The 14,731-nt window shown below is 47.5% G+C and overlaps 1 protein-coding gene across 2 annotated transcripts in view; it reads left to right on the forward strand.

The window, feature by feature from the left end:
- The first annotated feature begins 835 nt into the window (after nt 1–835).
- pb (homeobox proposcipedia) overlaps nt 836–14,731 on the forward strand; it is a 92,481-nt gene continuing 78,585 nt past the window's right edge. For both annotated transcript variants that reach the window (XM_077627561.1, XM_077627562.1), the window contains exon 1: nt 836–1,237. In XM_077627561.1, coding sequence (XP_077483687.1) covers nt 1,000–1,237 — 238 coding nt within the window. In that variant the 5' untranslated portion in view covers nt 836–999. The remainder of the gene's footprint in view (nt 1,238–14,731) is intronic.

The following is a 14,731-nucleotide window of genomic DNA, read 5'->3' on the forward strand; positions in this document are numbered from 1 at the left end:
GAATTAGGTCACAAACAATTACTGACTTTTATGCAGTAAGATTTTTGCCCCAAGCTTCAACATGATGAAGGAAGATGAACACAAGAATTATGAATCTTCATTTCATATCTACATGCGAACGGAACTTGCTCTATTATTTCCCGAATTTTGAATTTCGAATGCTTATTAGCATTTGTAGCCTGACCCCAGATCACACAGCTTAGAGGCCGATGCATAGGAGAAGAGCCTGCCACGCACGTTGCCTGAAGCGAACAAAGCTGGCTCTTTCGTCTCACCGATGGTGTCCGCGATACAACACCGTCGTCAACTGCGAGATTCGGCAGGCCTGCGACAGCGGAGCGAAGCCCGTCAACCCGCAACGCCTTCAGCGATACGCGACCGCGTGAACGTGACAGGGCATGATTGAAGAGAGCGCGTCAGCGCTCAGCATGACGCCTTCGCCCGAGGAGATCCCGCACTGACCCGCGTGACGCTCCCGAAATCCGCCGCCTCACCTGAGGGGAGCCGACAGGGCCCGGCGCGCGGCGGCGAAAGAAGCCCCGTGATGGATACTGCACTCTGGCTGTGGGCACCGATTTGTCAGCCGTCATTAAGCGCTCGCGAACAAACCCATCGGGCGGCGGCCGCCAGCGTCCGCGTCGCGAAGAGCGCGCGCGCGCGCGCGAGCGCATCACCAGCGGCGGGCGCACGCAGGCGCGCGCGCGTCCGAAGGGGAGACGCGGAGCGCCCGCGCGCGCCGGTGGGCGGGGCCGCGGCCCGGAGGCGGGGCGCCATTGGTCGCCTGCCCCCCACGTGACGCAACCGGCGTGGGGGACCCTATTCCGTTATCAATCGCGCGAAATGCGTGCTCGGCGTGGCCTCGGGAAACGCGCGCGCGGCGTCCAAGGGAGCAGCGCGGCGCTGCCGGCAGTCGACGTCGAGTGAAGCGGTAAAGCGGGCTTTGCGCAGCATGCCGTGAGCGGTGCGCCGCGAGTTTTTCGGGGGCCGCCCGCCGCCGCCATGGAAGAGGAGACGGGCTTCATCAACAGCCAGCCGTCCATGGCGGAGTTCATGACAGCCCTTCCGCACGTCAACGAAAGCTTCCACAACGGGCGCGCACCCACCGCCGTGCCGCCGCCTCCGCCGGCCATGTGCCAGAGCCCGCTGGGCGGCTCGCCCGGCGGCACCAAGATGCCGCTCGGCGTCCCGGAGTACCCCTGGATGAAGGAGAAGAAGACGACGCGCAAGCAGCACCAAGGTGAGAGCCGCCGCCAGCCACGTGCGCGACGCGTAAACAAAGCGCTCGCCGCCATCCATCAGGGCGCCGCCGTGCCTCGAGGCGCCATCAATCATCGAGCCGCGATCGGCGGCCGCGGCGCGCGCCAGGCGGGCTCTCATCCGCGGTCGCTCATCACTGCCGACCTGGGGCCCTGATTCACGTCTGAATCGCGCCGGTCGGCTGCGCCGTTCTCACGCTGCCGGAAGCCGCGCGCGAGATCCGAGTGAGCGCAGGCCGCGTGCGCTGTCGTCACAAACGTGTCCACGTTTTCGCTGCTGGTTCGTTGTAGGGGGATCAGTTTGGCCTTCAATCGGCTCACCATGCCATTCGATCTCCCCGAATTGCGATGACTTGGACTTAAACAACATGACACCGAAGCACTGAACCGTCGCCCCGCGTGACAGTTGTGAAGGTAGGCTTTGCACATTTTCGGATTGATACGCCCAGGTGTGTGTTAATGGCACTGAGAAAACTAAAGCGCCGTGCTAGCAGTTGTAGCTGCCGCGCCGTAATCGCGACCGCCGGTTGCTATGCGTGCACGAGACCTTGGTACTGGTGTACGTCTTCGATATGTGCCAACAGCGGCACAGCCTCCCCGTATACTTTACCGTGAGCTGATGGTGACCCCCCCATCACTGAAAAGTTTCGCAATTCAACCACATCCGCAAAGAAAAGAAGGCTCGCGAAAATTACTATCACCTCCTCACTTCATATAGCCTCTTGACGGATTGCTTCGCTGGAACGCAGTGTTCATGTGCTGACGAGTACTTGTAAGATATAGCTTTAGTTGTTAGAGCCGAGTTATGCGGATCCACAATCTGAGCGTGGTGCATCCAGAAAGCCTAACATCATTGAAATCGAACCACACTGGCACTGTATACACTATTATGCGAATAGGGCATTATCAACAGCGAATGGGCAGTGAGTTGAACAGCGTGCTTATTCAAGAATTCCGCAATATTCTGTTCGTTTATAAATTCGGCAGGGACAGAACTAGTTAGTAACAAACACAGCACTAAAATCCACTGCATGATTCTGGCTAACGCTGGTTGAACACTGCGGTGACAATGCTGCGGCTTTTCTACATAAACGCACTCAGGCATCTTTCTCTATCTTCCTACACAGTTTGTCCGGTTTCAAGCAGTTGCAGTGGATATGTGAAAAAGGGTCATTCATGTGTTGCAATGCCGGCCCTCACTGAATTAATTAGCCCAATTTTTCCTTTCCTGCATTTTGTTAATTTGTGGCAGCTACGGTAAATGCGTGTAATTTGGAGCAACTTTTACGAGCACGAAAATTGAAAGCAATGCGGCGCGAATTTCATCACCGGCTTTCTACCTGAGGCTCAAGTTAATGGGGGGAAAAAATCGTTCTGTATGGAGACATTACGTGATAATTTGATGTTTGTGTATAGATTCTTCAGTGTGGTATTCCCGTATCGTTATTCGATAAGTGTCCGAAATAACTACCCATGAATACCTAATGCATGTCCTGAACGCGTCGAATGCCCCCTGCATTTATTCGCTGCGGGATTTACTGCAGAGTATTGGAGTACTCTATCGATTATTCCCGCAAGGTTCTCAGCTTACATGCTTTTTAAGCGTACGAATACCTGGGAGCAGAGCAGCCCGCTGAAATGAACAACAGTAAAGTTCTGTTTGGTGATAATAATAATAATAATTGGTTTTGGGAGGAAGGAAATGGCGCAGTATCTGTCTCATATATCGTTGGACACCTGAACCGCGCCGTAAGGGAAGGGTAAAGGAAGGAGTGAAAGAAGAAAGGAAGAGAGAGGTGCCGTAGTGGAGGGCTCCGGAATAATTTCGACCACCTGGGGATCTTTAACGTGCACTGACATCGCACAGCACACGGGCGCCTTAGCGTTTTTCCTCCATAAAAACGCAGCCGCCGCGGTCGGGTTCGAACCCGGGAACTCCGGATCAGTAGTCGAGCGCCCTAACCACTGAATGAACCAAATACGTTTTACAGGCGAGTACTTCACTTGACCGACACAAGCACTAAATATGTACAAGGGTCTGAATAGTACGTGGGATGCCTAACATATCAAGGTACAAATACAGTCATGCGGGAAAATGTCGCACTTTTATGCCAAGAGAGCCGTAAGGTGAACGATTTAGCAAAGAGCCATTAGATCTTGGGCATGCATATTTAGTTGAGGATTGGTTGCAAATTGGTTTGAACTAATTTGTAAGCTAAATTTTGCCCTCATAAGTGTTACGTTTAAAAGCAGGGTTTGTTTAATTCCATCATATATATAACCTATCTGTATGCTTTCTTTACTGCCCTCATTGAAAGTCAGTTAACCTGCAACCGGTAGTTCGCATTCCTGGTTCCAGTTCTTCGCTTGCATAATTGAGAAACGGCGCGCGACACGCTACTTGATGCACGCCAAATCTGCATGAAACCTGCCCTTCAATTTATTTTTTGGGCACTGGAAAGCAAACCGCGCGAGACATAAGTGAGGTTGCTGTGAAAGGCGCTAATTGGAATTGTTTTGCTCAGGTTTTTTGTTGCACTCCGAGCAATTTTCCCCCAAGCTCATAAACGGTAGGTTGCGAACATGTGCTTGTTATAAAAAGAGATGCGCTGGGGTGACAGGCATTGACCGGCGTTTCGTTTGACTCTATAATATGATTATATTTATCAGTTAGACACCCCAGCTGTTACAACTGTTATAAAAAGCGGCTATGAAGTACCGCCATTTATTAACAATATAGAGCCCGAACTGTGGCAGCGCATGCGCTTCTTGTTTAAAACATGCGCTATAGATAAAGTCGAAACAATACATATCGAACGCAAAAACAACAGCAGCATACCGATAACAATTGGCGAAGCGATCAGTATCGCGGTGAATCTCCTCTCAAGAGAAGTAGAAAGTAACAAGCCGAGCACTGGAATCCACTGCATAATTCTTGCTAACGTGCACATGGATCAAAGCTGACCGATATCTGAGAACGAAGCCGTTTTCGTGGTTTTCTCCCTTCCTGCGTCATCAGCGTCGCATACATGAAACCTGCACCTCAGAGCTGCCTTAAACTAACTACACGTTAGCTGTTACCGTTCACTAAAATGGTCAAAAGGCCGCGGTACACTTTAGGCACTGTTTAGAAGCATGGCAAAATCACTTACTATACGTTGGCACGATGTGAGGAGCCAACGCAGAGTGTAGACCGAGTGTTGCACGTTGTTTTTGTTTGTTGTCTGTGCATGCAGTGACATATTAAGACACGATAAAATGCTAAGGATTGACAGAGACTTCCTTGCGACGCATTTAAACAATTGGTTAGGCACACCTCTGTAACCGGTTCGGGTGTTCTCGAGGAACATGATGCATACTCAATTCAGAGTGCTAAAGTGTCACTAGGGACATGCAACAGACTGCCCGTCGTCTTTTAGGAGCCAGAGTGGACGCCAAGAAAGAGTAAAAGTAATCAGGGTTAATTAGAAAATTTGCTACTGAGAAGGGCCGCGCCTGGTGCAAGGGGTAATTAGAGGTCAGCAGGAGAGGCTCCTTTCCTGCATTGTGCTTAACTCGGTTGGTGATGAGCTTGACGACGACGGTGACCAGCCGCTCGTGCTTTACAAGTGCGCAAGGAAACTTATAAGTTAAATATACGGAGTCGACAACCGAGTGATTGCGTTAGGCTTTGTTCCAAGAAGGTTGTCAGGCGCCACCTAGTTACGTCTCCAATACGTCATGGGCCTTAGTTTTGAGAGCGACGCGTCACTTATTAAACCCCTTATAGTATTATAAAATTCTTTGGCGCACAAATGTTAGCAGTTTAAACTTCAATTTGCGTTCGGCCTTTTTCCTGCAACCTTGGTCTAACCGCCCGTGCAAATCACTTTGTGTTTTACCTAGGACGTATCAGCAATCGGCACTGCCATTCGTTTTTACGGTTTCGAGATAAACTACACCCTAACTGCCCACTTGTCTGACAGTAATAAAATGTGAACGTGGGATGTTAGCGCATTAACTGTGCGCCGGTATTTTACGCGTTCCTCCTATACGCCCGCACAGGAATGTGGAGTTTTCGGGAAACGTTGTACAGTATTTTTTCTTCAGAACAGATTCACGTCTTTGATTCTTCGTTTGAGAGCAATGTACTTTGAGCTGTTATTTTCTTTACAGTTAAAAGTCATGCTATACATACATAGGTGATCTATATGCTTCTATGATGCAAGAGCTTGGCCGGTACCACAGAACATACAAGTACCTGGTTCCACTTAAGTCTTCCACCGGCGCTTCGAACAATTTCTTCCGACGAAATGCAATGAAGCCAATTTAAGCTGCGCGGCGTTACCATACTTTTCGCATCGGGGTGTTCTCTTTGCATTCAAGGGATCGGAAGCAAGGAAGCTTTCCTCCATGCACCTTTGTTAGACTCTCCCATCCCGCGTCGCACCAATATAGACGCCACCTTCCTGACACCGTTGGCCAGAAGACAACCGGATGCTTCGGGCCCTTTTGGATAACATAGGCTCCGCTCGATGACACGTGGCCACTTCGGCACGGGCGACGGGGTAGGTGCCTGGAGCAAGTTTGGAACTGAAGCCTCAACACAACGAGCATGGTTTTTCTGTGGGGTCACTTCGGCTGCGCTTCTGAAAGGAGGCGCACAAACCGGAAGAATGCCCTGCCCGGTCGGTCGCAGGATAGGAACTGGGCACTCGAGTGCTCTTTCGAAGAAAGCGCGTCGTGCGCTTACCGTGGACAGCTGAGTTTCTCTAAATTTAACCTGATCGGCGACAGTGGGCGCATTTACCGGCTCGCCACAGCGTCGACACAAGTGACGTGGCAATGTTCGTGAAGAAGTGGGGATAGGTGTATCAGCAACACACTTCGGGTGGTTTCACGTGATCTTGGTGTGCTGGGCTGTATTTAGGCACGTGCTCACTCCAATATTGAAGCTGCCGATGTCTGAGGTCCACAGGCACAACGTCCCACCCGGTCCCTCAAAAACTCTAGGCCCACCCTGCATGGCCCCTTCAACACCTTGCTCACGTGTGGGGTCGTTAAAAAGCAATCAACGTTGCTTGCGTGCTGTTTATTTTCATGCATAGTGCTCGTACAGTCAGGCCCGAATGAAACGCGGACACTCATAGTACCGTACTTTTCCATTTTGCCGCGAGATACTTCTTTGACAACGGGCTTATGAATATATACATCGGCAGACATTTTGCTCTTAAGCATGAATCAGGCTAGTTCTGCACTGCATCTGGAAATGCACACGAAATATATTTTGTTTTGATGACTGGCGCTGTTCGCGTTTCATTCCGGCCCGGCTACGTATAGCTTGCGACACTTGGAGATGTGACAGTAGCCTTCTTACTTCCCCTTTCGTTTTTTTATTATTTTGCCCAAGAAGGCGAACCACGTAGTACCGGATATCCTTGTCGCATACAGCTATGTAGGGCCACAGACTCAAAAGTATTTCTCGAGTCGGATGAGGAAACGAGCGTGTTTTCCCACTTTCAAAAGCAGGCACTCTGATCACCGCATGCATGGGCCTGAAAGCCAGATAAAGAAAAAAAAAGGTCAAATGCTATTTACACAAAAAGAAATAGAGAGCGAAGGCAGCAAGGCAACTGCACGAGGAAACTTCGTCTGTATACTTCGTCGACATTTAGATTTGGAACAAAAAGGCGAAGAACTCTCGTAGTTTACGAGTCGTCTTTCAATGACTGTACAAATTGTAATGAATTGAAGGAAGTATCCGTCTTTACCGTGTTCTTTTTTTTTTTTTGCAAAACTCGCTCCTAGTCATTCTTCTAGATATCCAGAAGTGTTTAATAATGGTGGCATAATACGAGGTTGAAGTTGGTTGCTTGTGCGGAATGCCTTGGTGCCATTGAGCGCAGAAACATAAAATGACGTTTCATATCGTTAGGTAAAGGTTTTAAAAGTGGCTACCGCGAGAGAGGAAAAATGAATGTTCGCACGCACGCACCGGGCACAATTAAGGCATATGCTTCGAAATGGGCAGCCCGTATTCGTGCGCAGTTTCATTAGGGGTGGCTCCAGATCCTTGTTTTTAACGTACCTCTTCCCCTCTTTTGTTGTCTACATTGTTTTTCCTAGGAATGAAGGAGAATACACGGGTTTTAAGTGTGTAAGCAAGACTTTTGTTTAACGTAAATAGCAAAAATAATTACGGACACACTTAGCGCGAGACACGCCACCTCTGCTGCCTAGTAAGCACGCTTCGAGTGCTAAGCTACTATTTCACGTCGGCTTACTGGGAAGACAGCGTAAAATTTAAGTTGCTTCGCCTATTGTTACATGCTAGTCTTCTTTGCGTAAAGCAGCTAGTGGCGCCATGAACTGCGCGGCAGCGTGTATGATCATGTCAAAGGCGAGACTGTCGACAACCGGCTTGAGTTAGTTTCTTCTATAAAACTAAGTTGTCTGCGTATCTTTCATAAGTACGATATGCCAATCAGTCGCAATTACAGCAGGGCAGCCATTGACTTTGACAAGCAACATGAAACTACGCGACTACAAAACTGCAGGCGACATTCACGAGCTTAAGTAGGTTGGTGGCAGATTGCAGATGACTACTATAGTTCGCTATATCGACTTTGGCGGGCTATACGCACCCACGTACGATTATAGCCGCAGTTGCAGGGGCAGGGGAAGTTTTGTTACTGTTGCGTTCAGCGCTTTTAAGCGTCGTGTGTTCTCGACATCTCATGAGCTGCTTGTCACACAGCACCCAAATCTTGAATCTTGTACATCTCATCTCTCCAATCACTGCAGGCGTGCCACGCGTAAAAAGAGGTTATACCTTGCCCTGATTTTGCGCGCTACGTGAGAAACGATATATCTGTGCTGTTAGCTACCTGCTATTTTACAGTACAGTTGAAACTCGTTATAACGAATTTGAAGCCGCCGATTAGTTTCGTGTTGACCGATCTTCCAAAGGGAGTCGTCATTTCTTTGTTATATCCATTACTTCGTTATAAACCGTTTTGTTATAACGAGGTTCGACGGTAGTTGTTATGGATAAAGAAAGACGAACTAATTACAGTCAAGATATGAAAGTTTAACATACCTAATGCATGCTGGCTGCGGCCCTCATTACGCAGACCTTCGCCAAGACGCCCCTTCGTGAGCCGGGTCGCGGAGTCTTGCACGTGCGTTAGACTCTCTAGTGGTTTTGGGTGCCCTATTCAGCGCAGGGCAGACGCGCCGACGCCTTCGTCAGTCTTGTTCCTCGTGCACGTGCTACGGCCGATGGTATTTTACATTCGAAAATAGACTTTTAGAACAGTGGAGACTTACTAGCATGGACGTATAACGGCTTACCGTGACGCTTTCTGCGCACGCGTTGTGGCTTGGGTGGAGCCAGGCGTGGCCACTGCGCATGCGCAGTTGGTGTCCGGGGAGCCGGTGTATGTCGGCGCAAAGCTGAAAGCCTCCATAATGACAGTGCACAAAGAACACAACCGTGCGTTTAGAGTGGAAGCAACGAATGGGTCTGAAACATTCAGAGGTTTCTCGCGTATTGAGCACATATACCAAGTGTTCCACCTAACATGGCTTGCAGTTTTCAAAAATTAGGCCTTTTGAGTTAGAAGAGCGCTTCTTACGATATAGCATTTTGAATGGTGGAGCGAATGAGGTTACAGCTAAGACGTGCTAACTATTGTTCGATGGTAAATTAATATTGCGTAGTTCACTTCTTAACTATTACTGTTAGTCATCTTATTTACTGAAAGGCATGTAGGCCACAATATTATACATACCAGCTTTTACAGTTTTGAAAACGCAGTTACGCTCGGCGTTGTGGCAAAACAAATTTTGCCTACATCGCCCCAAAATTGATGCGCTTTCGAAAAGCTTGCAGGCAAAGTAACCGCGGTACTCGTAACTCGTCGGAACAGCCAGAATTTGTTGGGCCACAGCGCAGAGGGCAACTGAGTTTTCGAAATTCTAAACTAAAAACTAATATGGGTATAGCTTAAGGCGGGCTACACGCCTCTCAGTAAACAAGGAGAAAAACAGCAATAGTTCAGGAGTGAGCTGTTCAATATTAGTTAACCAGCCTACTAGTTAGTACGTCCTAGCTCAAAAGGCCAATGTTTAAAAATTTCGGAACATCCTAGGTGAAACACCGTGTGTACTTTGTTCAATAAAAAAGCAAAACGCTGCATAACGCTCTAGATCCCCTTGTAATGAACGCCGTCTGAGGACGTGTGTATATTGGTTTTCGACGCTTAAAGAGTCTGCCATTTCCTTAGGAGCATGATTACACTGAATAGGTAGCTATCAGCTTCAATAAGCTCTTTTCCCTTTATGTCAACATCACTGATGCTGAGTTCGTGCAGCGCCATAAAAACTGTTGGTTTTCTATATTTGTTATCGGATAACTTATGTCAGCAAAAACATGTATGCTGACACCTGCTTCTGTGAAAGGTTATATTTAGCACAGGCATACAACGAATTTCATGTTAAACCGCGTGTTCTAAATCAGTTGCCGTTATATTATCCTGTAAGTTTAATCTAAGCTAAAAAATAAACAATGATACAAGTGTAAGAAAAAAACTGACGAGAGCATTGCATAGAAAGAGCCGATTTAAATCTACTCACTCATGGGGAAGCAGCAGCTGCACCGCGGAATCCATGCTGCTACCTGTACAGAGTATGCTTTCTGAACATACTAATTAGAAGCAAGTGTGCTAAGGCATATTGCTCAAGTAAACGCAAATGGCAAAGAACACTATCTGCGTGATTTGTTGCTTTCATTGTGAGAGTTTAACGATACAGGGTCGTGACTGGTCATGTCATGTGCACGTGTATGCGATGGCATCTACTATGGAAGTCTCTAATGCGATGGCGTTCGTTGCATAATTGTAGATACAAGTGCATAAATCAAGGACACTTCGAGTCTCCGCATTCAAGGTTTGAAGGCACACTTGTTAAAGGACTTATTTCAACTGATTAGCCGCGAGTGACCAGCGCTGCCCACCTGCGCAGCATTGAGCCCGCGCCTGCACCCTTGCTGTAGTATTGTTCTCTCAACTGCTTTAGACATTTGGTTCAAGGTTATAGCTCGTTCCTTGCTGCAGGTGAAAATGACATGCGTTTCCATTCACATTTTCTTACTGGTGTCCAGACTTCACGCTAGAGGAAGAAAGCATGTCCTCGTTCGCGCACTTGGCGTTTTAAGCTGCACCCGTAACTCGTCCGATCAGAGGCTGCAGTGTGTCCTGTCTCAGACGCGATAAAAGATTATTATCCGTAAAGAAAGGAACTCAGTGAGTTCACTTTTCTATGAATAATACAGGTTCCGATAGGTATATTAACAGGGTGGATGTACTCCTAAAAATCAGTTAAACAAAACGAGCATAATCATAAGCTTGTAATCACTTACGTGATTACATGATCATGGAAAATTTCAGAATGACAGCCAATGCAAAATAACTCGAGCACACATTAGGCTTGAAATTTAGTGAAATGTAAGATGGAGAAGAACAAGGGTGACGGTGTGGCACTTGATTACTATAGTTGGCGGACTTAGAAAGATTATCTAATCCTTCCCAACTTAATCTAGCTTCCCCTCAGGTCTTGGTGGCGTGTTCGAGAGAGGCTGACTCTGTGGACAGCAGGCGAACCTATACACACGCGCATATACGTACAACGGCCATGGCTGGTCAACTTGCTCGGTTTGGACGCAAGCGCGGAAATGTGACATTAAACGAGCAAACGAAATAAAATTTGCTTCATCAAACCTTTCACTTCGCAGTGTGCAGCCCACATAATGCATTAAAAAGAAACAAACGCACACACACATGCACACGCATGCGCACAAGCCTTTAGGTACAATCTCTTGTTTGCTTTTCCTGTGTGTGTGTGTGTGTGTGTGCTTAAGAAGCAGAGACGCCAGATTTTTTGTGTATTTTTGCTTTCGAATGATGCGTAAGGCATAATATGGATCACTGCATGAGATTCACCTACGTTCAGTAAATATTTTATAATTTAATTTCTCCTCCTATGCAGTTTCGATCTCGGTTTCAGAAGCCGACCGATGGTTGCGACGTCACAAGTAAATGTGAGATCACGTGAGGCACACAAAAGCTGCAACAGATGTCTGTTCACTCACTATCATTCCGACTTCCAGAGCAGTGTAGCGTGTGATCTGGAGTGAATTAAAACGACAAAGCAGCGAGAGTATTGAAACTTTTGCATGCCTCACTTGTGAAATCGCAACCATCATTCGGCTACTGAAACGGAAACTGCAGAAAACGGGACCTACAGAAAAGAAATCCAACTGTAAATTATTTTTTGAGCGCTGGCGAATTCCACGGGGTGATGCATGTTTACTAATGTCATGCGCATCATTCTAAAGCAGAAAACACAGCGAAAGATCTGGTATAGTATCTTATGGTATGGTATGGTATGTTATGGTATGGTATGGTATGGTATGGTATGGTATGGTATGGTATGGTATGGTATGGTATGGTATGGTGTTCAACGTCCCAAAGCGACATGACAGAGGCTTTGAGGGACGCCGTAGGGCAGCACTGATTGATTTAGACTAACTGAGGTTCTTTAACGTGCACTGAGACCGCACAGTATGTGGGCGCCTTGCGTTTCGTCTCCATGGATACTTGGCCGCCGCAGCCGGGATCGAACCCACGTCCTCGGGATTAGCAGCCGAGCGCCCTAATCCCTAAACCACCGCGGCGAGGACCTTTAAAGTGTATGCACCCATTTCGAAGTACAAAAAGTTGTAATTAGTGTTGCAGCTCCGTTCACATTTTCGTTTTAGACTTGTGTGTTTCAGTATCGCTTAAGCCACGTGAGATGTATAGCTAGAAACGAAAACTGTAGGCGCTAACATTACAACGTCATTGCCACCGAACCCTGGGGTTCCTGAAATCAAAACACACACCCGTGACCTACAATTTCACCAAGTAAATGATAGTTTTGGCAGCAATATGACATTAGGGTTTATGAAATTAACCACTAACGCGAATATCATGATATATAGAAGCCAGTTTCGTTCCTTGATCAATGTACTTGATAAATGTACTTTGCCTAATATCGCATGAAAAATAAGACAAAAAGTGTTTGTTAGTTTCACTCTGAGCTCGTGCAAATAATAAGAACCAAAGTGACATTTTAGTCACTTCTGTTTCTAGTCATGGGTCGACGAATTTTCTAATGTACGCGTATTCTTTCTAGAGGTTTAGGAGAAATGTATGGGGGGCAGGAGAAATCGCTAAAAAAGTGCTTCCCTTGAAACAATACGGCTCAAAATAATAGGGCAACTTCAAAGTTCTTTCACGGCGAGTCCTGTGTGACGCAATACTGAAGTGGAGTGTAGTGTGAAGAAACGGTCTAGCACGACCCCTGTCATCGTCGTCCAGTTGGGTCTCGTGTCTACACTCATCCATTCAAGAGATCCTTGTCATCCGTCAGCAAAACCCGAGGGGAAGTTGCGACGCCAAGCTCCAGTTACTCGCAGCAATGACGTTACGCCCGCTGACGCTGGCGGCCTTTGTAGGCGTAGCCTTCGATTCCAACAACAGCGAGCGAGCCGTGATGGATCTTGAGGACGAAGACACTCTTATCTGGCATTGTGCGCGCAACGCGGACATTGAATATCAGTCGTGGGCCGGAGGGAAGTAAAACAGCAAGCTTTCTTTTTGACGAATGGAGTCTCCTGTTACCGCTATGAAAGCTTAGCGCTTAACACTGGCAGCCCCTGCCGAGAGGTCGCTGCTCAAAAGTAGGGTGGCTTTTGTCAGAGCGGCTGTTGGCGCTGAGATAACGCAGCTATAGGAGCTGCGCGTTTCAGGCGTATATACGCAGAATCGCCTGTTGCCGGATATGCAGCCGCGTGCGCAGTCTTCACTTCAAACAAAAGGAGGCGACCAAGAAAACTCATATTTTCTAGCGCTTAGTGAACACAAGGAACAAGAACACAAATACACAGGACGTACGTCCTGTGTATTTGTGTTCTTGTTCCTTGTGTTCACTAAGCGCTAGAAAATATGAGTTCGAACAATATCCAATTAGCCCAAGTTTCTGCCTTACTAAAGACCAAGAAAAGCTGAACACGTCGTGTTGGATTCAAATTCTCTGTTTTGCTTTTTGATCTCTTATCATATCGCTGTCCTTGAGTATAGATTTTCTGTTCTTGGTGGTAGCTTGATAATTGACGTATAAATTGAAATTGCAAAATTGAGAACGAAACTTGACGTTGACAGTTTTTTTTTTTTAATTTCGAGTGCTGACTTGGGAAGCCAAAAAAATGGAATCATTGAACAAAGTGAATTAGTGTTTTGCAAGATTGTCGCGTTCATCACTGATAATGGTTGTTGGAGAGCGGGTCGAAACTATAGGTGCTCCTTTGGCAAGAAGTGCTTTAACTTTGCTGCTTACTTCAAAAACCGCACTGTGCATGCCCGCACACCAAATATTTCGATACGCATATAGAAGTAAGAAGACGCAACACTAGGCCACACTAACAGCTTGCTTTTTATCTCAGTATTCCAGAAGGCCTTGCGACCCTCATGTTCGTTGATAAGAGTATATTTTACGCCCTGTATTACTCGTTTTTTTCAGAAAAAAAAGCATTAGTTGCACTGCGCATACATGCTATGGCAGTGTCGGTTTATTAGTATCGACATTTTTCTCTTTTTGCTCAAATTATTCAAATTACATTTTGCGCAATACCCCCGTTTTGCCGCGGCAATCATACCAATCCCGCTAATTTCTGACGCGGATATTACAAACCCTTTATGCGCTTCTGCAGGAGGGCACTCCCGGGACCCGCCAAGGGTCTGGACGGAACCGAGGAGTGCCACCATAGACGGCTCCAAACCGGCTCCTTCTTAAATCCCGCCATACTAAAAACACGTGGATCCTACATTCACGGGCCGGTGCAAATCCTGCGGGCAGTATGATGAACTATATACCACATGATGTGGGCCTGCCAGTACAATACACATACAGCCGTTATAATTCAGCCAACTAGGGAGGGCTGGGAGGCGGCCCTGTCCAGCTCGGACCTGGTGGCCCAGTGGGCCCTGGTCCAGAGAGCACGTGCAGCGGCAGTGGCCAATGGCGTCTCGGAATAGGGACTACCTCCCAGCGCAACGACCATCCCCGCCTCCCTTTCCCAAATCAGTACAGTGCTATAATAATAATAATTGGTTTTTGGGGGGGAAAGGAAATGGCGCAGTATCTGTCTCATATATCGTTGGACACCTGAACCGCGTCGTAATGGAAGGAATAAAGGAGGGAGCTAGAGAAGAAAGGAAGAAGGAGGTGCCGTAGTGGATGGAGGGCTCCGGAATAATTTCGACCACCTGGGGATCTTTAACGTGCACTGACATCGCACAGCACACGGGCGCCTTAGCGTTTTTCCTCCATAAAAACGCTACAGTGCTATAACGAATGTTTTCTCCTTCTCCTTCATTTTGCGCCCGTTTCTTCTA

The sequence above is a fragment of the Amblyomma americanum genome, chromosome 6, assembly GCF_052857255.1.
Source record: "Amblyomma americanum isolate KBUSLIRL-KWMA chromosome 6, ASM5285725v1, whole genome shotgun sequence".
Taxonomy (NCBI): domain Eukaryota; kingdom Metazoa; phylum Arthropoda; class Arachnida; order Ixodida; family Ixodidae; genus Amblyomma; species Amblyomma americanum.